We start from the raw sequence: 15694 nt of genomic DNA, 5'->3' as shown, positions 1-15694 counted from the left end.
TCTTCAAAGTCAATGAAAACCTCATCTACACTAGTAGAGTTGATTTGTTATTAATTACCATCAACATCCTTCCTTGAGCACCAGCTAGTACTTCTTATTTTATACACATTATCTCTAAACCTCATAGAACCTGCAATATTAATACTTTTGCAACATTTTTCATACAAAAAAATTCGAGCTGTATTGAGTTATTGGGTCTGCTTGAGGCTAACAAATTGGTAAAGCAAGACGGTCTGTCTGGCTTCAAAAGTTTCTATTTAAAAGCATATAGCTTCAATAATCCTATAATGAACCAATCTAAATACTCTTAGGAAGCATTGTATCATTCTGAAATTATGCTCCAGGATGAAAATTAGGCACATAATAAGATGGTGCAATGTTATTTAAATTTAAGGGACACCAAAGAATATAAATTAAGTATTTATTCCAGGCTATAGTCAAGATGATTACATATAGAATTATGGTTCAAAATAGAATATTATTTACTATTTCTTTGACAGTCTATTAGTGTTACTCAGTTGAAGTTAAACATTCTTTTTAAAAATAAGTTTGTTACTCATTCATTCTAGAATGCATATAACCAAAATTTCAAACACAAAGAATGAAGTACAGTAACCGGATTCCTTTGAGTTCAGTTGGTACAGTTGGGACATCTGGAAACTGGGGTCTTTAAACCTTTCCATGCAACTGATATTTAACCCCTAATAAGATCCTATAACCTATCAATAGAAGTTGAACATTTCTTGTACAATATAATTGACTATCTCCAGGGCAATCTACATGTACAGATAGGACAGACAACCAAGATGGGTCAAAAATCCTAATACTTTGTTTCTTTATCTTCAATTCATACACACAGACTATTTACTCTATTTTGGGGGGGTTAGGTTTTCTTTTTTTATTTAAAAATCCATTAGCTAACATACAGTACCTCATTAATTTCAGATGTAGTGTTTGATAATTTATCAGTTGCATACACCAGTGTTCTGTACTTTAAGCTGACGATGCTCTCTTATGTAATAAAGAAGAAAAATGTGCTTCTTGGCTCCAAACTAAGGGTATTTCTTAAAACTGTTGGCTAAAGTTTGGAAAGGAAAAGGGTTGAATTTTTTCTGTGGCTAAGAATTTTAACATAAATTTGGGATAGGAAGAAGTGAAAAAAGGATAGCCAAATAAGGACCCTAAAAAGATGCTCAACATCACTCATTATCAGGTAAACAAATCAAAACCACAATGAGATATCACCTCACACCTGTCAGAATGGCTAAAATCAACAAAAAAAAAGAAACAACAGGTGTTGGCAAAGATATGGAGAAAGGCAAACTCTCCTGCACTTGTGGTGGAAAAGCAAACTGGTGCAGTCGCTGTGGAAAAGAGTATGGAGATTCCTCAAAAGGTTAAAATTAGAACTACCCTATGATCCAGCAATTACAGTACTAAGTCTTCACCTGAAGAATACAAAAATTCTGATTTGAAGGGATACATGCACCCCAATGTTTATAGCACCATGGTCTATAATAGCTAAATTATGGAAATAGCTTAAGTGTCCATCAGCTGATGAATGGATAAAGACAATGTGGTATACATACACAATATTAGCCATAAAGAATGAAATCTTGCCATTTATAATGACATAGATGGAGCTAGAGTATATAATGCTAGGTGAAATAAGTCAGTCAGAGAAAGACAAATACTGTATGACTTCACTCATATGTGGAATTTAACAATAAAGCAAACAAGCACAGAGGGAGGAAAAGAGGGAGGCAAATCAAGAAACAGACTGACAGTTACCAGAAGGGAAGTGGGTAGAAGGATGCATGAAATAGGTGATGGGGATTAAGGACTGCGCTTGTCATGATGAGCACTGAGTGTTGTATGGAAGTGTTGAATCACTGAAACTAATATTACACTGTATGTTAATCAACTGGAATTTAAGTTAAAACTTAAAAAAAAAAATAAGGACCCCTGGATATTGTTCTTCGTGGTCCCCTGACAATTAATTGCTTGAAGTGTCTCTCAAATCTTGATTGCAAATACAGCATGACTACATTTAGGCATGCATATATATATATATACATTAACACTCATAGGTTCTTACTCTATATCTTCCATGGAAAAGATTTCTGGTATTTCTTTTTTCTTTTTAAATATTTTATTTATTTATTTATTTATTTATTTGAGAGAGAGAGAGCCAGCATGAGAGGGGAGAAGGTCAGAGGGAGAAGCAGACTCCCCAGGGAGCTGGGAGCCCGATGCAGAACTCAATCCCAGAACTCCAGGATCACAACCCAAGCAGAAGGCAGTTGCTTAAACCAACTGAGCTACCGAGGTGCCCAAGATTTCTGGTATCTCTAAAAATCATCTCCTCAAGGTAAAATGGGATCGTGAAAATGGAAACTCACTCATTCCTTGGGAAATCCAAGAGAGAGACCTTTCTGAGAGCGATCTGAAGTGAGGTTTAATTAGATCTTCCACAGTTACTGCTGCTAAAGCATTAATACTGGAGGACACTGTGCTGTAAGAGAAAAATCAATCTTTTGATTTACAATATTTTAACTTTGATAGTACTTTAAGTAGGAATAAGAAAGGGGGAACCAAACTGTCATTATAACCAGATTTCTACTATTTTTAATGATTACAACACCCTCTTTGTGGAAGCTGCTATCATCCAAGAATGATTCAGGCAACATCCAAAGGGTTGATAGTGAGGAGAAGAATTTTATGTTGCTTCCACTTTGCAATAAATCCTTAGTGTCTATGGAGAGAATTTACACAGACTACATAGTACTACTATATAATGACTTTAAAATATATTCCTTTTTGTGCATAGAAAGGACTGTCATAAATCCTCAGAAACATATGCCATAAATATCAATACTATTAATTTCCTGGATCCTCACTAACAAACACTGTACATGTTAGTAATAAAAATTCATTCCCTGGCACAAACACTGGAAAAAAGTACAATGAGTAAGCTGAAAGGCAGAACAAGATTCTTTGGACAGTGTATATTATTCAGCATGTAATAGGAGATTTAATTCTAATTTTCCATTTGACCATGTTTAGATATACATAAGGTTTAAACTAAGACTGTAGGCATCCCTTTTTGATAATCAGTGAACACTACCATCAATTGATCATTTTTATGATGACCTTACATAGCATGTGATGATGTATTGCAGTAGAGCCCAAGTTAAAAGTGGAGACTGAGGTTAATAGACTGATAGTTCACACGGATAAGAGTGAGACCAACAGAGAAAATACATGGAGTAGATTACCCACTTTGGGGCACTGGTGCTCATATACAGAATTCAGCTTTATCCCCCAAAATATCCAATAACAAAAGAAAGATCCCAACAGGAAAACCATATATTATTAGAGTCATAGTTTATACCTTAATGTTCCACTATAAGCACAGGCCACAAAAAGTCCAGGAAGTCCTGGAAAATCTTGCAGAATGTCCAGCACCAAATAAGGCATGAGCTGAAAAATTCCAAAATTTACTTCTATTTGCTATCAAATAAAATTAATTAATGCCTCATTTATCTTGTGTTCTTCAAGAACTAAAGGAACCTATTCCATATAATTTAAATTTCTAAATATGAAAAATTAAACTCTTATTGCTAATACTTAAAATAATAGCAGAGTAGTTAAGAATACAGGGTCTGGATTCAAACAGAAGTGGTCTTTGTTACTTCTCTAAGACTTAGTTTCTTCATCTATAAAGCAGGGGTACTAAAACTAACTTCACAGACTTGTTATAAAAGTTAAATTATATCATCTATGTAAAGCTCTTAGTATAGAACTTATCTCTATATGAAATTAAGACCCAGTGTTCCCAAGATATCTTAAAAGTGTAACTTCAAGCAGTATTCCATACTTAAACATTATTTCTATTGTTACTGTGATAACAAGACCTAAAATTCTCTACCCTAATATCAATTTTCTCAAAAGTCCTCGGGGGTGATATTTCATATTCCGACTGGCCCCCTCAGGTATAGGTCCAGCAAGGTAAGACTGATAGATAGAAAAAGAGTAAAACTCTATCTAGACACTAATCTTTCTTCCTCAGGGTGAGCTCCAGCAGAGTGTCACAGAAATACATCTTTGTTCTCCTTGGTTAAGATTTTGACTTTCTACTACTTTCTACTACTGGGCCTTATGTGCATTGTATCCCTAGGAGATGCTAATTGCATTAACTCCTCAATAATCAATACAATACCGGAATCATCCAATCAGGAGGAAACTTTCTTTTTCTTTTCTTTTTTTTCTTTTAAGATTTTATTTGTTTATTTGACAGAGACAGCCAGAGAGGAAACACAAGCAGAGGGTGGAGAAGAAGAAGTAGGTTTCCAGTTGAGCAAGGAACCCTCCCTATGCGGGGCTTGATCCCAGGACAATGGGATCATGACCTGACTCAAAGGCAGAAGCTTGACAACTGAGCCACTCAGTGCCCCGAAAGCTCTTTCTTTTTAAAAAATTCAGTACAGGGGCGCCTGGGTGGCTCAGTGGGTTAAAGCCTCTGCCTTCGGCTCAGGTCATGATCCCAGGGTTCTGGGATTCAGCCCTGCATTGCATCAGGCTCTCTGTTCAGCAGGGAGCCTGCTTCCTCCTCTCTCTCTCCGCCTGCTTCTCTGCCTACTTGTAATCTCTGTCTAGTAAATAAATAAAATCTTTAAAAAAAAAATTCAGTACAGGCTTTCTAAAAGTGGATGCATGCAAGACACCCCTGAATGCATTCTAAGGCAAGGAGTCTCAAGGGTAGGAAGCTATAGATATTTTTTGTTGTTGTCATCTAGGGATAGGGAAAGATATATGAGAAACATTTTTAACATCCCTATTATCTTCATGATATAAACTACAGACAAAACATTCTTCACTAGAGAGCATATAAGGGGAAGAGTACATCTACCTTCAAAGTAAACATGATTCTTAGATTCTCTGAGCAAATAGGAAAGATCTATTTATTGACAGGAGGACACATGTGAACATAGGGTTGAGACGCACAGCTCAAGGAGGTTCTCATTTTCTAGCCCCACAAAACTGCATTATTTTTCTAGGAGTATGTGATGCATTTATGTCAATACAAAATTCAGTCTATCTTCAATCTAATGAGTCTTCTGGGCACTTGATTTACAAGCAAGTCTTAGAACATAATTTTGGCAAGAACCCAAGCTTTGGAGTCTAGTAGTCCTGGGTTTGAATTCTAGCTACACTTTCTGAAAGGTGGTATACAGCATAGGGGTTCAAAGTTAGGACTCTGGTGGCAGCCTGCCTGAACTTGAATTCTGGTTCCAGGTTTACTAGCTATTACATAGCTTGTCTGTGCCTCAGTTTCCTCATCTCTGAAAGGAATATAATCAGAGCATCTATCTCAGTGTGTATCTTTAAGGATTCAAAGTTGAAGTTTATATAAAGCACTTATGACAGTATGATGAATTCTTGCAGCTATACCTATTTATCAGCCCTATGACCTTGAGCAAGTAATATAACCTCTCTGCGAGTCACTCATTTCCTCATCTCTAGATTTAGAATTACTGGGTTATGAGAATTAAAAGAGAGAAAGCACGCAGAGCTCTAGACACATTCTCTCACTGCTTGGTTGGTACTCTATAAATGTTCACTCACTAGATCTGTTTCTCTATCATTTAAAAACTGGAAGGTAAGCTGTTGATAAAAAAGTGATCGAAGAATATTCACAAAATGTTTTACACTACCATGGTTTGTATATAGTTTTTCTTCTTTAACTGTATTTACATTTCTATTTCCAGTGTTGACCTAGTTCTCTTTAACACTTGGCTTGGAATTTTCCAGGTATTTCAATATTTTAATCTTGGATACAGCATTCTTCCTTCTTGCTATATATGCTAAAATAAATTTTTACCAAATGCTTTCTAGAAATTAAAGATGATTATATTGTAGTCATTTGCTCTTTCTCTATAAAAACATGAATACTCTTTCCTCCCAAACTAATAAGCTTTCTGATAACATTAATACACATGTAAGAAAGACATGGTACTAAACCTGGTCTGGTGCAGATACTTTCTTGGCTGTCCAAGGATCACAGTCATGGTACCTGGAATACAGGGCAAGCCCACATAACACTGAGCAGACAAGGATTGCCCAGAGTCCCAGAAGATTGATGTAGAGAGACCTAAGGAAATGAAAACAAACCAGCAAATGATATTTGTAATTTCCATCCCCCAAATAGGAAACTTGTTACATATACAGAAGAGACCTTCATGATTACTCAATAAATGCACAGAATCTTTCAGTTATCAAAAATGCTTTCTATTTTATTCTAGCCTAACCTTCTGCTTGTGCTGTCAATCAACAATGTATTTCGAAATACTTGGAATAGATGGAGGCTTCTCTACTGAATAGATGTGTGTATCCTTCTGGTCAGAGTTCCACGGGCATTATCAGCTTTATAATGATATCCAGTTATACTACTTCAGGGCTTCCGGTCATGAAGTAAAGATTTTTAATGGTCAACAGACCAGTAACTATTACTCATTTTTCCTTTTTAAAGTAATAGAGTTAAAAACTGCTAACCACTGTTAGCACCTACATAGAAACCCACTGAACTTGTTTAAATGTGGTTTGCAATATCACCTAGTAAGTATGAGAGGCAAACCTGCATTCCTTGAACAGGTATCTTCTCCAACAATGTTCAGCATCATAAGACATGGTACGTGTTCCAGGAGAACAGTACTGGACTCGGACCTGAACATAAATCTTGGTTCCATCTACTATATATGACCCTGGGCAAGTAATTTAGCTTCTCTGATCCTCAGCTTCTTCATTTATACCTACAGATAATGATGCCTACCTACCTTGCAGAGTTTTAACATTAGATGAAATAGTATGTATTACATAGCACAGTGCTTGGCATGTAATAACATTTGTTAAATAGTAATTATTGATATTATGAGTGCTAATGGCACCGAATTCTATGCCTTAATAATCAAGTGAATAGTAAACATTGTTCTCACTATAATGTCCTCATTTCTTTTCCCCAGTAGTGCTGTAGTGAATACTGTAAAATGCTGCCTTAGGTGGGAGAGAGGTACCATCCTCAAAGTCATGCCTCCTTCCTTGGGGTACTTGTGTCCAGTGACTACTAGATTCAGAATTTTAAAGGATCAGTCTCCTTACCCTAACCTAGGACAAATCTGGAGTCAGTTCAGCATTAGGGCTTCCCCTAAGGCTTGGCTGAGAAACACATTACAATCCAACTTCTCTCTTTGGCCAATTCCGCTTCCTTCTCTTCTCTTTCTTCTACAGGTGGTGATTCCCCCACAGTCTCTGGCATGCCAACCTCCATTTCAGAGTCTGTTTCAGGAGAATGCACCTTCAACAGGTACCAAACAACAGATTGCTAACCTTTTCCCTTGATTGACTAAATTTACTCTGTTTTGCTATTGGCTAAAAATAGCCTAAGTAACTACAGCTCATCTCCAAATCACCAGAAAATATATCCAGACACTTTCCTGCTCACATACCCTTGTTCACAAAGGAGTCTAATACTTTACTATATGGTTTTATTTGACATTAATACCACTAAAATAGATCACTTATCAATAATATCTGATATTCTCCACAGTTGATCAATGTCAGTAGGTCTTAACTTTTTTTAAATTTTTATTTTTTAAATTAATTTATTTATTTTCAGCATAACAGTATTCATTATTTTTTCACCACACCCAGTGCTCCATGCAGTCCATGCCCTCTATAATACCCACCACCACCTGGTTCCCCAACCTCCCACCCCCCGCCACTTCAAATCCCTCAGATTGTTTTTGAGTCCATAGTCTCTCATGATTCACCTCCCCTTCCAATTTACCCCTACTCCCTTCTCCTCTTTACACTATGGAGTATTATGCCTCCATCAGAAAGAATGAATACCCAACTTTTGTAGCAACATGGACTGGACTCAAAGAGATTTTGCTGAGCGAAATAAGTCAAGCAGAGAAAGTCAATTATCATATGGTTTCACTTATTTGTGGAGGTCTTCACTTTTTGACTGGGATTCATTCTTCTCATGGAGCCACAGTTAAAAAGTAGGAGAAAATGGTTCCTCTCAGCTCAGGGAGTCAGCTGAGGGCCATTCCAAAGGAAATTGTTTCTTATTAAGAAAGCTCAAGGTTCTAATGCTGGTCTCTTAGTTATAAAATTGGACCTTTGAGTTTCATGTTCCCAAAGAAACAGAAGAGCATATGCGTAATTAATTTTGGAGACGCATTAGCTCTAGTATAGATTTAAAGTCCAGTGGATCACTGGATGTATAAATTACACTCCTTCAAAGTTCCTTAAAATACCAGAACACTTAAGCTCACTTATGGGGGGCTCTATATTCAGTTACTGTGCTGATATTTGTGTAGATCTTTTACTATTGAATTTTCCAAATACAAATAATGTCTAAACCTATTTACTCTCAATATATTAGGTTATGACATGTGACATCACAATATTTTCATGTTCTTTGAATAGAAATTTAATTGCCATTCCTTGTCCTACTCCAACCACCCAGTTACTCTTAATCTATTTATAACTCTTAAGGTCTTAAATGCATATGGGCCAGTCAGCTTTATCTATCAGCATGGGGAGCAAGGGTCACCATACTGATCTAAGGTCTCCTGAGATAGAACCAGTCACCATTTATATTCTTTGCTCAAGCCAAGACTGGATTTAGAATTCCCCGATCACGTCATCCTTCTGACCTCTGGACTGTGTCCAAATAAATGTCTATATGGAATGCTCTCCCACTATTCTCTACCTGCCTGTATATGGTCATTATTCAGGATCTGCTTGGTTGACAGGAATCTCTCACCCAATCTCTACCTGCACATCCTATGATTGAGGTCACATTTACTGGACCACTACCAAGTGTGTGCCAGGCACATTTTACAATACCTCTCCTGAGATGTATAATATTTCTTATGCTCATTTTGTAAATTTGGAAACTGGGACTCAGGGAGACCAAGTAACTGGCCACTCAAATGTATTAGAGTAGAGTAGTAGCAAGTATTAGAGCAGAGTTATAAACCCATGACTATGTCTAAAAATAAAATATACCAGCATATCTGGCAATATAATGCCCTTGACCATTTCTTCTATCATTATATTGTTCCATAGAACTGTGATACCTTTCTAGGGTTATTTCACTTTTTGCATACTTGTGTATGTTTTCATAACTAGATGTTAAGTTCCTTCATTAGAAGAGCCATATAATTCTAATTTTTATCCTCCATAACTCCTTATACAAGTAGATACACAATAAATGTCTACTTAGTTAATAGGATTTATTTTACTTAATAATTCATATAAATATTTCAAATATCTGATTTAAAATACACTTAATTCTTTTATAACTAAGTATATAATTTATTTCTTGGAATTTCATGATACAAAAGGCTTAAAACTGAGCAAAGCTTGACTACTTAACAAGTTTTGATAAAGACACTGAAGGTTATTAATGATTTCCATACCAGAGTTTGGCTTACATTTTTGCCTGGAACCTGCTTTTACAGGAAATATATCTCTGTACTTGGGATTGGTTGACACCATAGATGCTAGTCCATGTGAAGGTCCCTCCTATAATAATTGTCCAGAATGTATGTCTTTGCAAAGGATTGGGATCAAAACTAAATGAAAAGAAACAGAAAACAAATTTTAACTATAAGCAAAAAACTACAGAAAATCCTAGAATATCTTTTGGAAGCAAGCAATGTGTATCTATATAAATACGCATACAGATATAAATAGGTACAAATTTATTAAATAATAAAAAAGGCAAAATATTCCTAACTTAAGTTCAATGAAATAAAAATGGATACTTTCAGAGAATTGGAAATTCTGGATGGGACTGAAGGAAAACAAATGTTCTAATTATTCTGAGCTTTCATAAAAATTGTTCTCCAGTGGCCTTAGGAAATTGTTATTTAAATAAGTCTGCTGTGCTATAATCAGAGAAGAGCATGAAACTAAAAAGAGAGAGAGCAATAAAGGGAATAAGGTTCCTAAGTGCATCATAGCAATAGATACGGTACTGAAATGAACACAAAACCTACATACTTTGCATATATAATTTCTCTCCTAACACATGTACAGTCATATTTCTAATTTATATTCAAGCTCAAGAACTCAATTAATGCAGTTTAAAGGCTTTCATCTTCTAAAATTACCATGTCATTATAATCATACTTTCTTAAATGCTGTGTGCACAAGCTAAATGCTAATAGTGGAAAGTCACTAAATGCATGTACTTAAGTCCAAAATATTGTCACAAAGAAAGCTCAACTTTTGTATTGAATATGTGTTTTAACTCTTCTTAATGCATTATCTAGGAAGGAATGATTCTGTTCATCCATGATACGCAATATAAGTTTGACAAATTTCTGCAAAATTGGCTTTCATAGAAACTTTCTAAAAATTATGAAATTCTCAAAATCCATTTCAATCTTATATTTAAGATGAATTAAGTGCTCAGATTTCATGTATATCCCAGCATTCCTATGGAAATATAAGAGCCTCTACTCCATTATCTAACACTTCCTATCAAAGTTAAGTGTTTCAAGGGTGTTGACCCTTTAACACATAGAGAAAACAGCTACTATATTAACTGATTAGAGAAAACAGCTACTATATTAACTAATTTAGGCCATACAAAATATGTATGACAACTATAACCATACAGACAATACCAACACAAAATCCTTCTCTTGCTTTATCACCACGAGAGCAGGTATTTTGCCCACCAATATTCTCAAACATATCAGACATACAAGAGATACACAATAAGGCTTTTCATTATTATTTAATAGTTGGAATCCTCCAAAGTGAATGTCATAAAAGTGTCTAATCTTTTACTTTTAGTAATCTCTTACTGGTGTATGACTTGTCACTTCAATGAAGCAATATGGGCTGCCTTTGTACAAAGTGAGAGTTATCTTGCAGAAAAATTAATGATTCTACATCCTCTTCCCTCAGCCTCGCCTACTAGGAAATTTAGGAGTAAGCAAGATATTCTGAGTGCCCATTAGTTTTTTCTGCTTCTCTGTATCCATTCTCTTGTCCTCTAGTAACAGCAACCCAATCTGCTTTGGGGAAATGACCATTTCACCATAAAGTAGTCTAAATGGTTGTCAATAATATGTCCTGTTCTGCCACAACTAAGGAATGGAATAATGCCCAGACTAGGATAAGTGGAGGTGCTCTTCCTTGGAATCTCAGTATTGAAGTTAAAAATCAATTATTGAAAATAGTGGAAGTTGACACATCATAATTCAACTTATCTCTGCAATTAACACATTGTCCTTGACCAATTTCTGAAAAGGCTCTTCTCAAACATTAGCACCATTTTCAGAAAACTAGAAGAGAGTCACCAAGTAAGAAATGCTTTTTTCTTTCTTCTTGCCAGTGATTTAAGCTTGCCACTCTCAAAATAAGACTGCTTGAAGAGGAAATAAGCCAGTCCATATGAAAATGAACCCCTTCCCACATTGAACATGATAACAAGAATGGCACTACTGCTCCACACCAAAAGGTGTTTAAATATTCCTCTAAGCTGTGTGATATATTTCTGATGAAATATCTAGTTTCTCCACTGGTCTTTCTCTAGGAAAACTAAATAGCTGTTGAGGATATGCTATATTGTACAATATACTGACACTTGAGGCATTAGTCATAAATTTTCTAGTCAATACTCTAGAAATAATATATAATATTATAAAATATTTGTACATATATAATTATGAAATATAATAATATATATTGACAGGGCAATATCAATAGAAAAATTCTCTAGGCTGCTCGAAACAAAGAACTGTCAGAATGACAGCATGATCCTTTAGTGTTTTTCTCTTAAGAGGTTTCCTTTTCTTATTTCTCTACTCCCTCTTCCCTAATTACACTACCCCATCGTTTGACCAATTCCAGATTTTAATATCTAGAAGAAAAATGCTCTTTTGCTATCAATCCTTTCTCAGAAGAAAGTTACATTCTATGTAACTAAGCAGCCATCTGACTGCTTTAACCCCTTAAAGACCTGGTAGAAACCCCTTCACACATTAACATACCAGCTTCAATTTTTCATACCACATTCTTAGCCATCTATTTGTTTTCTGATGTAAATCTACTACTTCAATGATGAGATTATTTTTATAGGAAAGAAAAAAACAAAAGGAGTGTTCTATTGACCAGGAGATAAATAGCAACTTACTTCCAGAAGTTTAATCTTCCACCATTATAACAATCATTTAGAATATTGCTGATTCCACCTTGAATTACTACAGCCCGTATAATCACAGATGCAAATCCAGCCACCATGATCCCAACTTGAAAAACATCTGTCCAGATAACTGCTTTAAGACCACCCTTTGAGGGAAAAAAATATTAGGATTAATGCTCTTATCAGACATTATTATCATCTACATGCTTATATATTATGCTGGACAAGAATAATGAAAACATAGATCTTGGCCAAGGAATACACTTAAGGTAATAGACAGTAAGGTTGGGAGAACCTTCAAAAGAGGTGTGATAAGCCAACCTTTCAGACAGAAGCAGAGGTGAAGATGGAAGGTCATCCCAGAAGAGAAAACAGCATGGACAAAAGCACAAAGAATTCAAAGTCCATGACATGTTGAATGTGGCCAGAATGAAACTGCAAAAGGCAATGTCATAGATTTTACCTATAGGCAGGGCTGATATTCAATCAAGTATGCACACAGAATGTCATACCAGTTGTTGACATACTAAAATTGTTTTGTACTAGCCACTGACATAAACTTCCCAGTGTCTCTCTCCAGTCCCTGTGTCCTTCGCTGAACTATCCCCTTCCTGAGATCCGCATCTTCTAAAAGAAATCCACTAAAGTCTTAAGACTTATTATGTCAGATATGTCATAAGAGTTGCACCACTTCTAGAAACTAGCATCCATTATAATACCAGTGTCCATACTATCTGGTTGTTACATATTTTCACTGCGATTCCTGCCTTTAGGCAATGGGAAACTACCCTACATTTCTTTTTTTTTAATTTAATTTTATTTTTTCAGTGTTCCAAGATTCATTGTTTATGCACCATACCCAGTGCTCCATGCAATATATCTTAGGTTTCTAAGCTGAGGAATAGTATGAACACAAATATAATAATTGAGCAATAGTAAGGGTGAATTAGGAGACAAGACTCAGGACCACTGCAATGGTTCAAGTAAAGGAAAAAAGTTTCAGTTATAATCAATGCTCTATAAAGAATCAAAATTTTCCCCAGCTGGACTCTTTCTTATAAAAAAGTTACACTGTGGATGGTAGGAGTAGGGGAGGGCATACAAACAATCTAGTCTGCAGAACACAACTACTGGAATTTTCAACTTTGCAAAATAGTTGGTAGAGTGAAAGAAAATATAAGGTTCTTGACATACCAGTGTGCAGTAGAATGTACAGACCACCCCTGTTGCCACTACCGCACCCCACAGATCAAATCCTGTGACTGTAAAAAGAAAAAAAGAAAAGAAAATGCATGTATAACTGTGAAACATGTATAATAAAAATATTTCTCAAAAAATCATCAATAGGAAGTGATTTTATTTACGGGGCACCTATCTTTCTACCTACTTCTCTACTCCTGCCTAAAACTAGATCCAAATCTCATAAAATGCCCCTAAACAAATGAAGTTTAAAATTTTACTTGGTAAGTGAGATGGAACTAGTTTCTGCCCTTTGAGAACATACCTGGATCTACCACTGCCTACATTAAGTACATGAAAAAGCATTTATATTGTAATGAAGCTAAGAAACAACTTGATTCTGTAAGGTAGTTACCCAGACTGAATGGGGCCAGAAAGTGTGTGTCTTCATAGTTCAAATAAACACACTATTCTACCAGTCCTTGAAAGACAAGTTGTGCATGTTACTAAGAGGAGACCAAGAAAGAGAAAAGTCATATAATTTGCTACCATTTATCTAAGTGGAGGGGCATATTATATTCTTTCTAAATGGAAAAATAACAACTCTGCCCATATATGTGATCATCTATATAAAATGGGCCAATTCCTTGAAAGACACAATAGGCTAAAACACTCATGCAAGAAGAAATATACTATCTAAATAGGCCAATAGCTATTAAAGAAATTGAATCAATAATTAAAAACCTTCCAAAACAGAAAGCTCTAGGCCCAGATGGTTTGACTGGTAATTTCTACCAATTTAAGGAAGAAATTATACCAATTCTTTGCTGTATCTTTCACAGAATAGAAGAAGAGGGAATACTTCCTAATTCATTCTAAGAAGCCAGGATTGCTCTAATACCAAAACCAGATAAAGACATTACAAGAAAACTACAAACCAATATTTCTCATGAACACAGAAGCAAAAATCTTCAGCAAACTGAAAATTAACAAGTAGAATCCAAAAGAGTATAAAAAGAATTATATACCATGACCGAGAGGGATTTATCCCAGGTATGCAAGGCTGGTTCAAAATTTAAAAATCAATTAATGGAATCTATCATATTAACACACTAAAAAAAGAAATGTCACGTGATCATATCAAAAGATGCAGAAAAAACATCTGACAAAATGCAACCTCCATTTATTATAAAAACTCAGTAAACTAGGAATAGAGGGGAAATTTCTCAACTTGATAGACTATGTACAAAAATCCTACAGCTAACATCTTACTTAAGACTGAGAGAGTCAAAGCTTTCCCACTAAGATCAGGTCCAAGACAAGGATGTCCCCTCTCATTGTTCCTTTTTAACATTGTACTGGAAGTCCTTGCTAATGCAATAAGGCAATAAACAGTATATATATTGGGAAAGAAGAAATGAAACTCTTCTTTTTTCACAAATGACATGATCACTGATGTAACAAAAACTGAAACTGGTAAGTGATTACAGCAAAGTTGTAATATACAAAAGTCAATTGTTTTCCTATATAATAAATTAGCCTCAAATGTGAGTGACATAATTGATAATGTTAAGATGTACCTTGATTCATTTGCAGTGACATGGATAGAACTAAAGGGTATTGTGATAAGTGAAATAAGTCACTCAGAGAAAGACAGTTATCATATGATCTCACTGATATGAGGAATTTGAGAAATGAGACAGAGGATCATTGGGGAAGAGAGGGAAAAGTGAAACAAGATGAAATCAGAGAGGGAGACAAACCATAAGAGACTCTTAATTTCAGGAAACAAACTCAGGGCTAATGGAGAGGGATGGGGTGACTGGGTGACGGACACTGGGGAGGCTATGTGCTATAGTGAATGCTGTGACTTATGTAAGACTGATGAATCACAGACCTGTACCCCTAAAAAAATACATTATATATTAATTTCCCCCCCCCCAAAAAAAAAGATGTACCTTGATTCAAAGCCAGGGCAGAAGCACAACTGGAGTAACTTGGACATGCACACATTGTGGAGTGGGCATGTAAAATGATACAACCATTCAGAAAAATTGTTTTCCAGTTTCTCTTAAGTTTTATACATGCACCTGCCTTGTACTAGGTTATCATGGGTTTATGTTTAACTACACTGCTTCCAGGTATTCAACCAATAAACCAATAGAGATAAAAATATATGTCAAAAGCAACTCTGGGGCACCTGGGTGGCTCAGTGGGTTAAGTCGCTGCCTTCGGCTCAGGTCATGATCTCAGGGTCCTGGGATCGAGTCCCGCATTGGGCTC

At 35.6% G+C, this 15694-nt stretch overlaps 1 protein-coding gene across 1 annotated transcript in view; it reads right to left on the bottom strand.

The window, feature by feature from the left end:
- SLC5A8 (solute carrier family 5 member 8) overlaps positions 1–15694 on the bottom strand; it is a 46134-nt gene that overhangs the window by 18582 nt on the left and 11858 nt on the right. Inside the window, exons 4-9 of the mRNA XM_059404449.1 lie at positions 13427–13494; positions 12224–12378; positions 9507–9647; positions 6025–6154; positions 3395–3483; positions 2403–2515 (exon numbers count right to left, since the gene is read on the bottom strand). Coding sequence (XP_059260432.1) covers positions 2403–2515; positions 3395–3483; positions 6025–6154; positions 9507–9647; positions 12224–12378; positions 13427–13494 — 696 coding nt within the window. The remainder of the gene's footprint in view (positions 1–2402; positions 2516–3394; positions 3484–6024; positions 6155–9506; positions 9648–12223; positions 12379–13426; positions 13495–15694) is intronic.

Source organism: Mustela nigripes, chromosome 6 (assembly GCF_022355385.1).
Source record: "Mustela nigripes isolate SB6536 chromosome 6, MUSNIG.SB6536, whole genome shotgun sequence".
Classification (NCBI taxonomy): domain Eukaryota; kingdom Metazoa; phylum Chordata; class Mammalia; order Carnivora; family Mustelidae; genus Mustela; species Mustela nigripes.
Note: the sequence above shows the minus strand (reverse complement) of the source record. Positions and strands in the feature narration are given on the sequence as shown.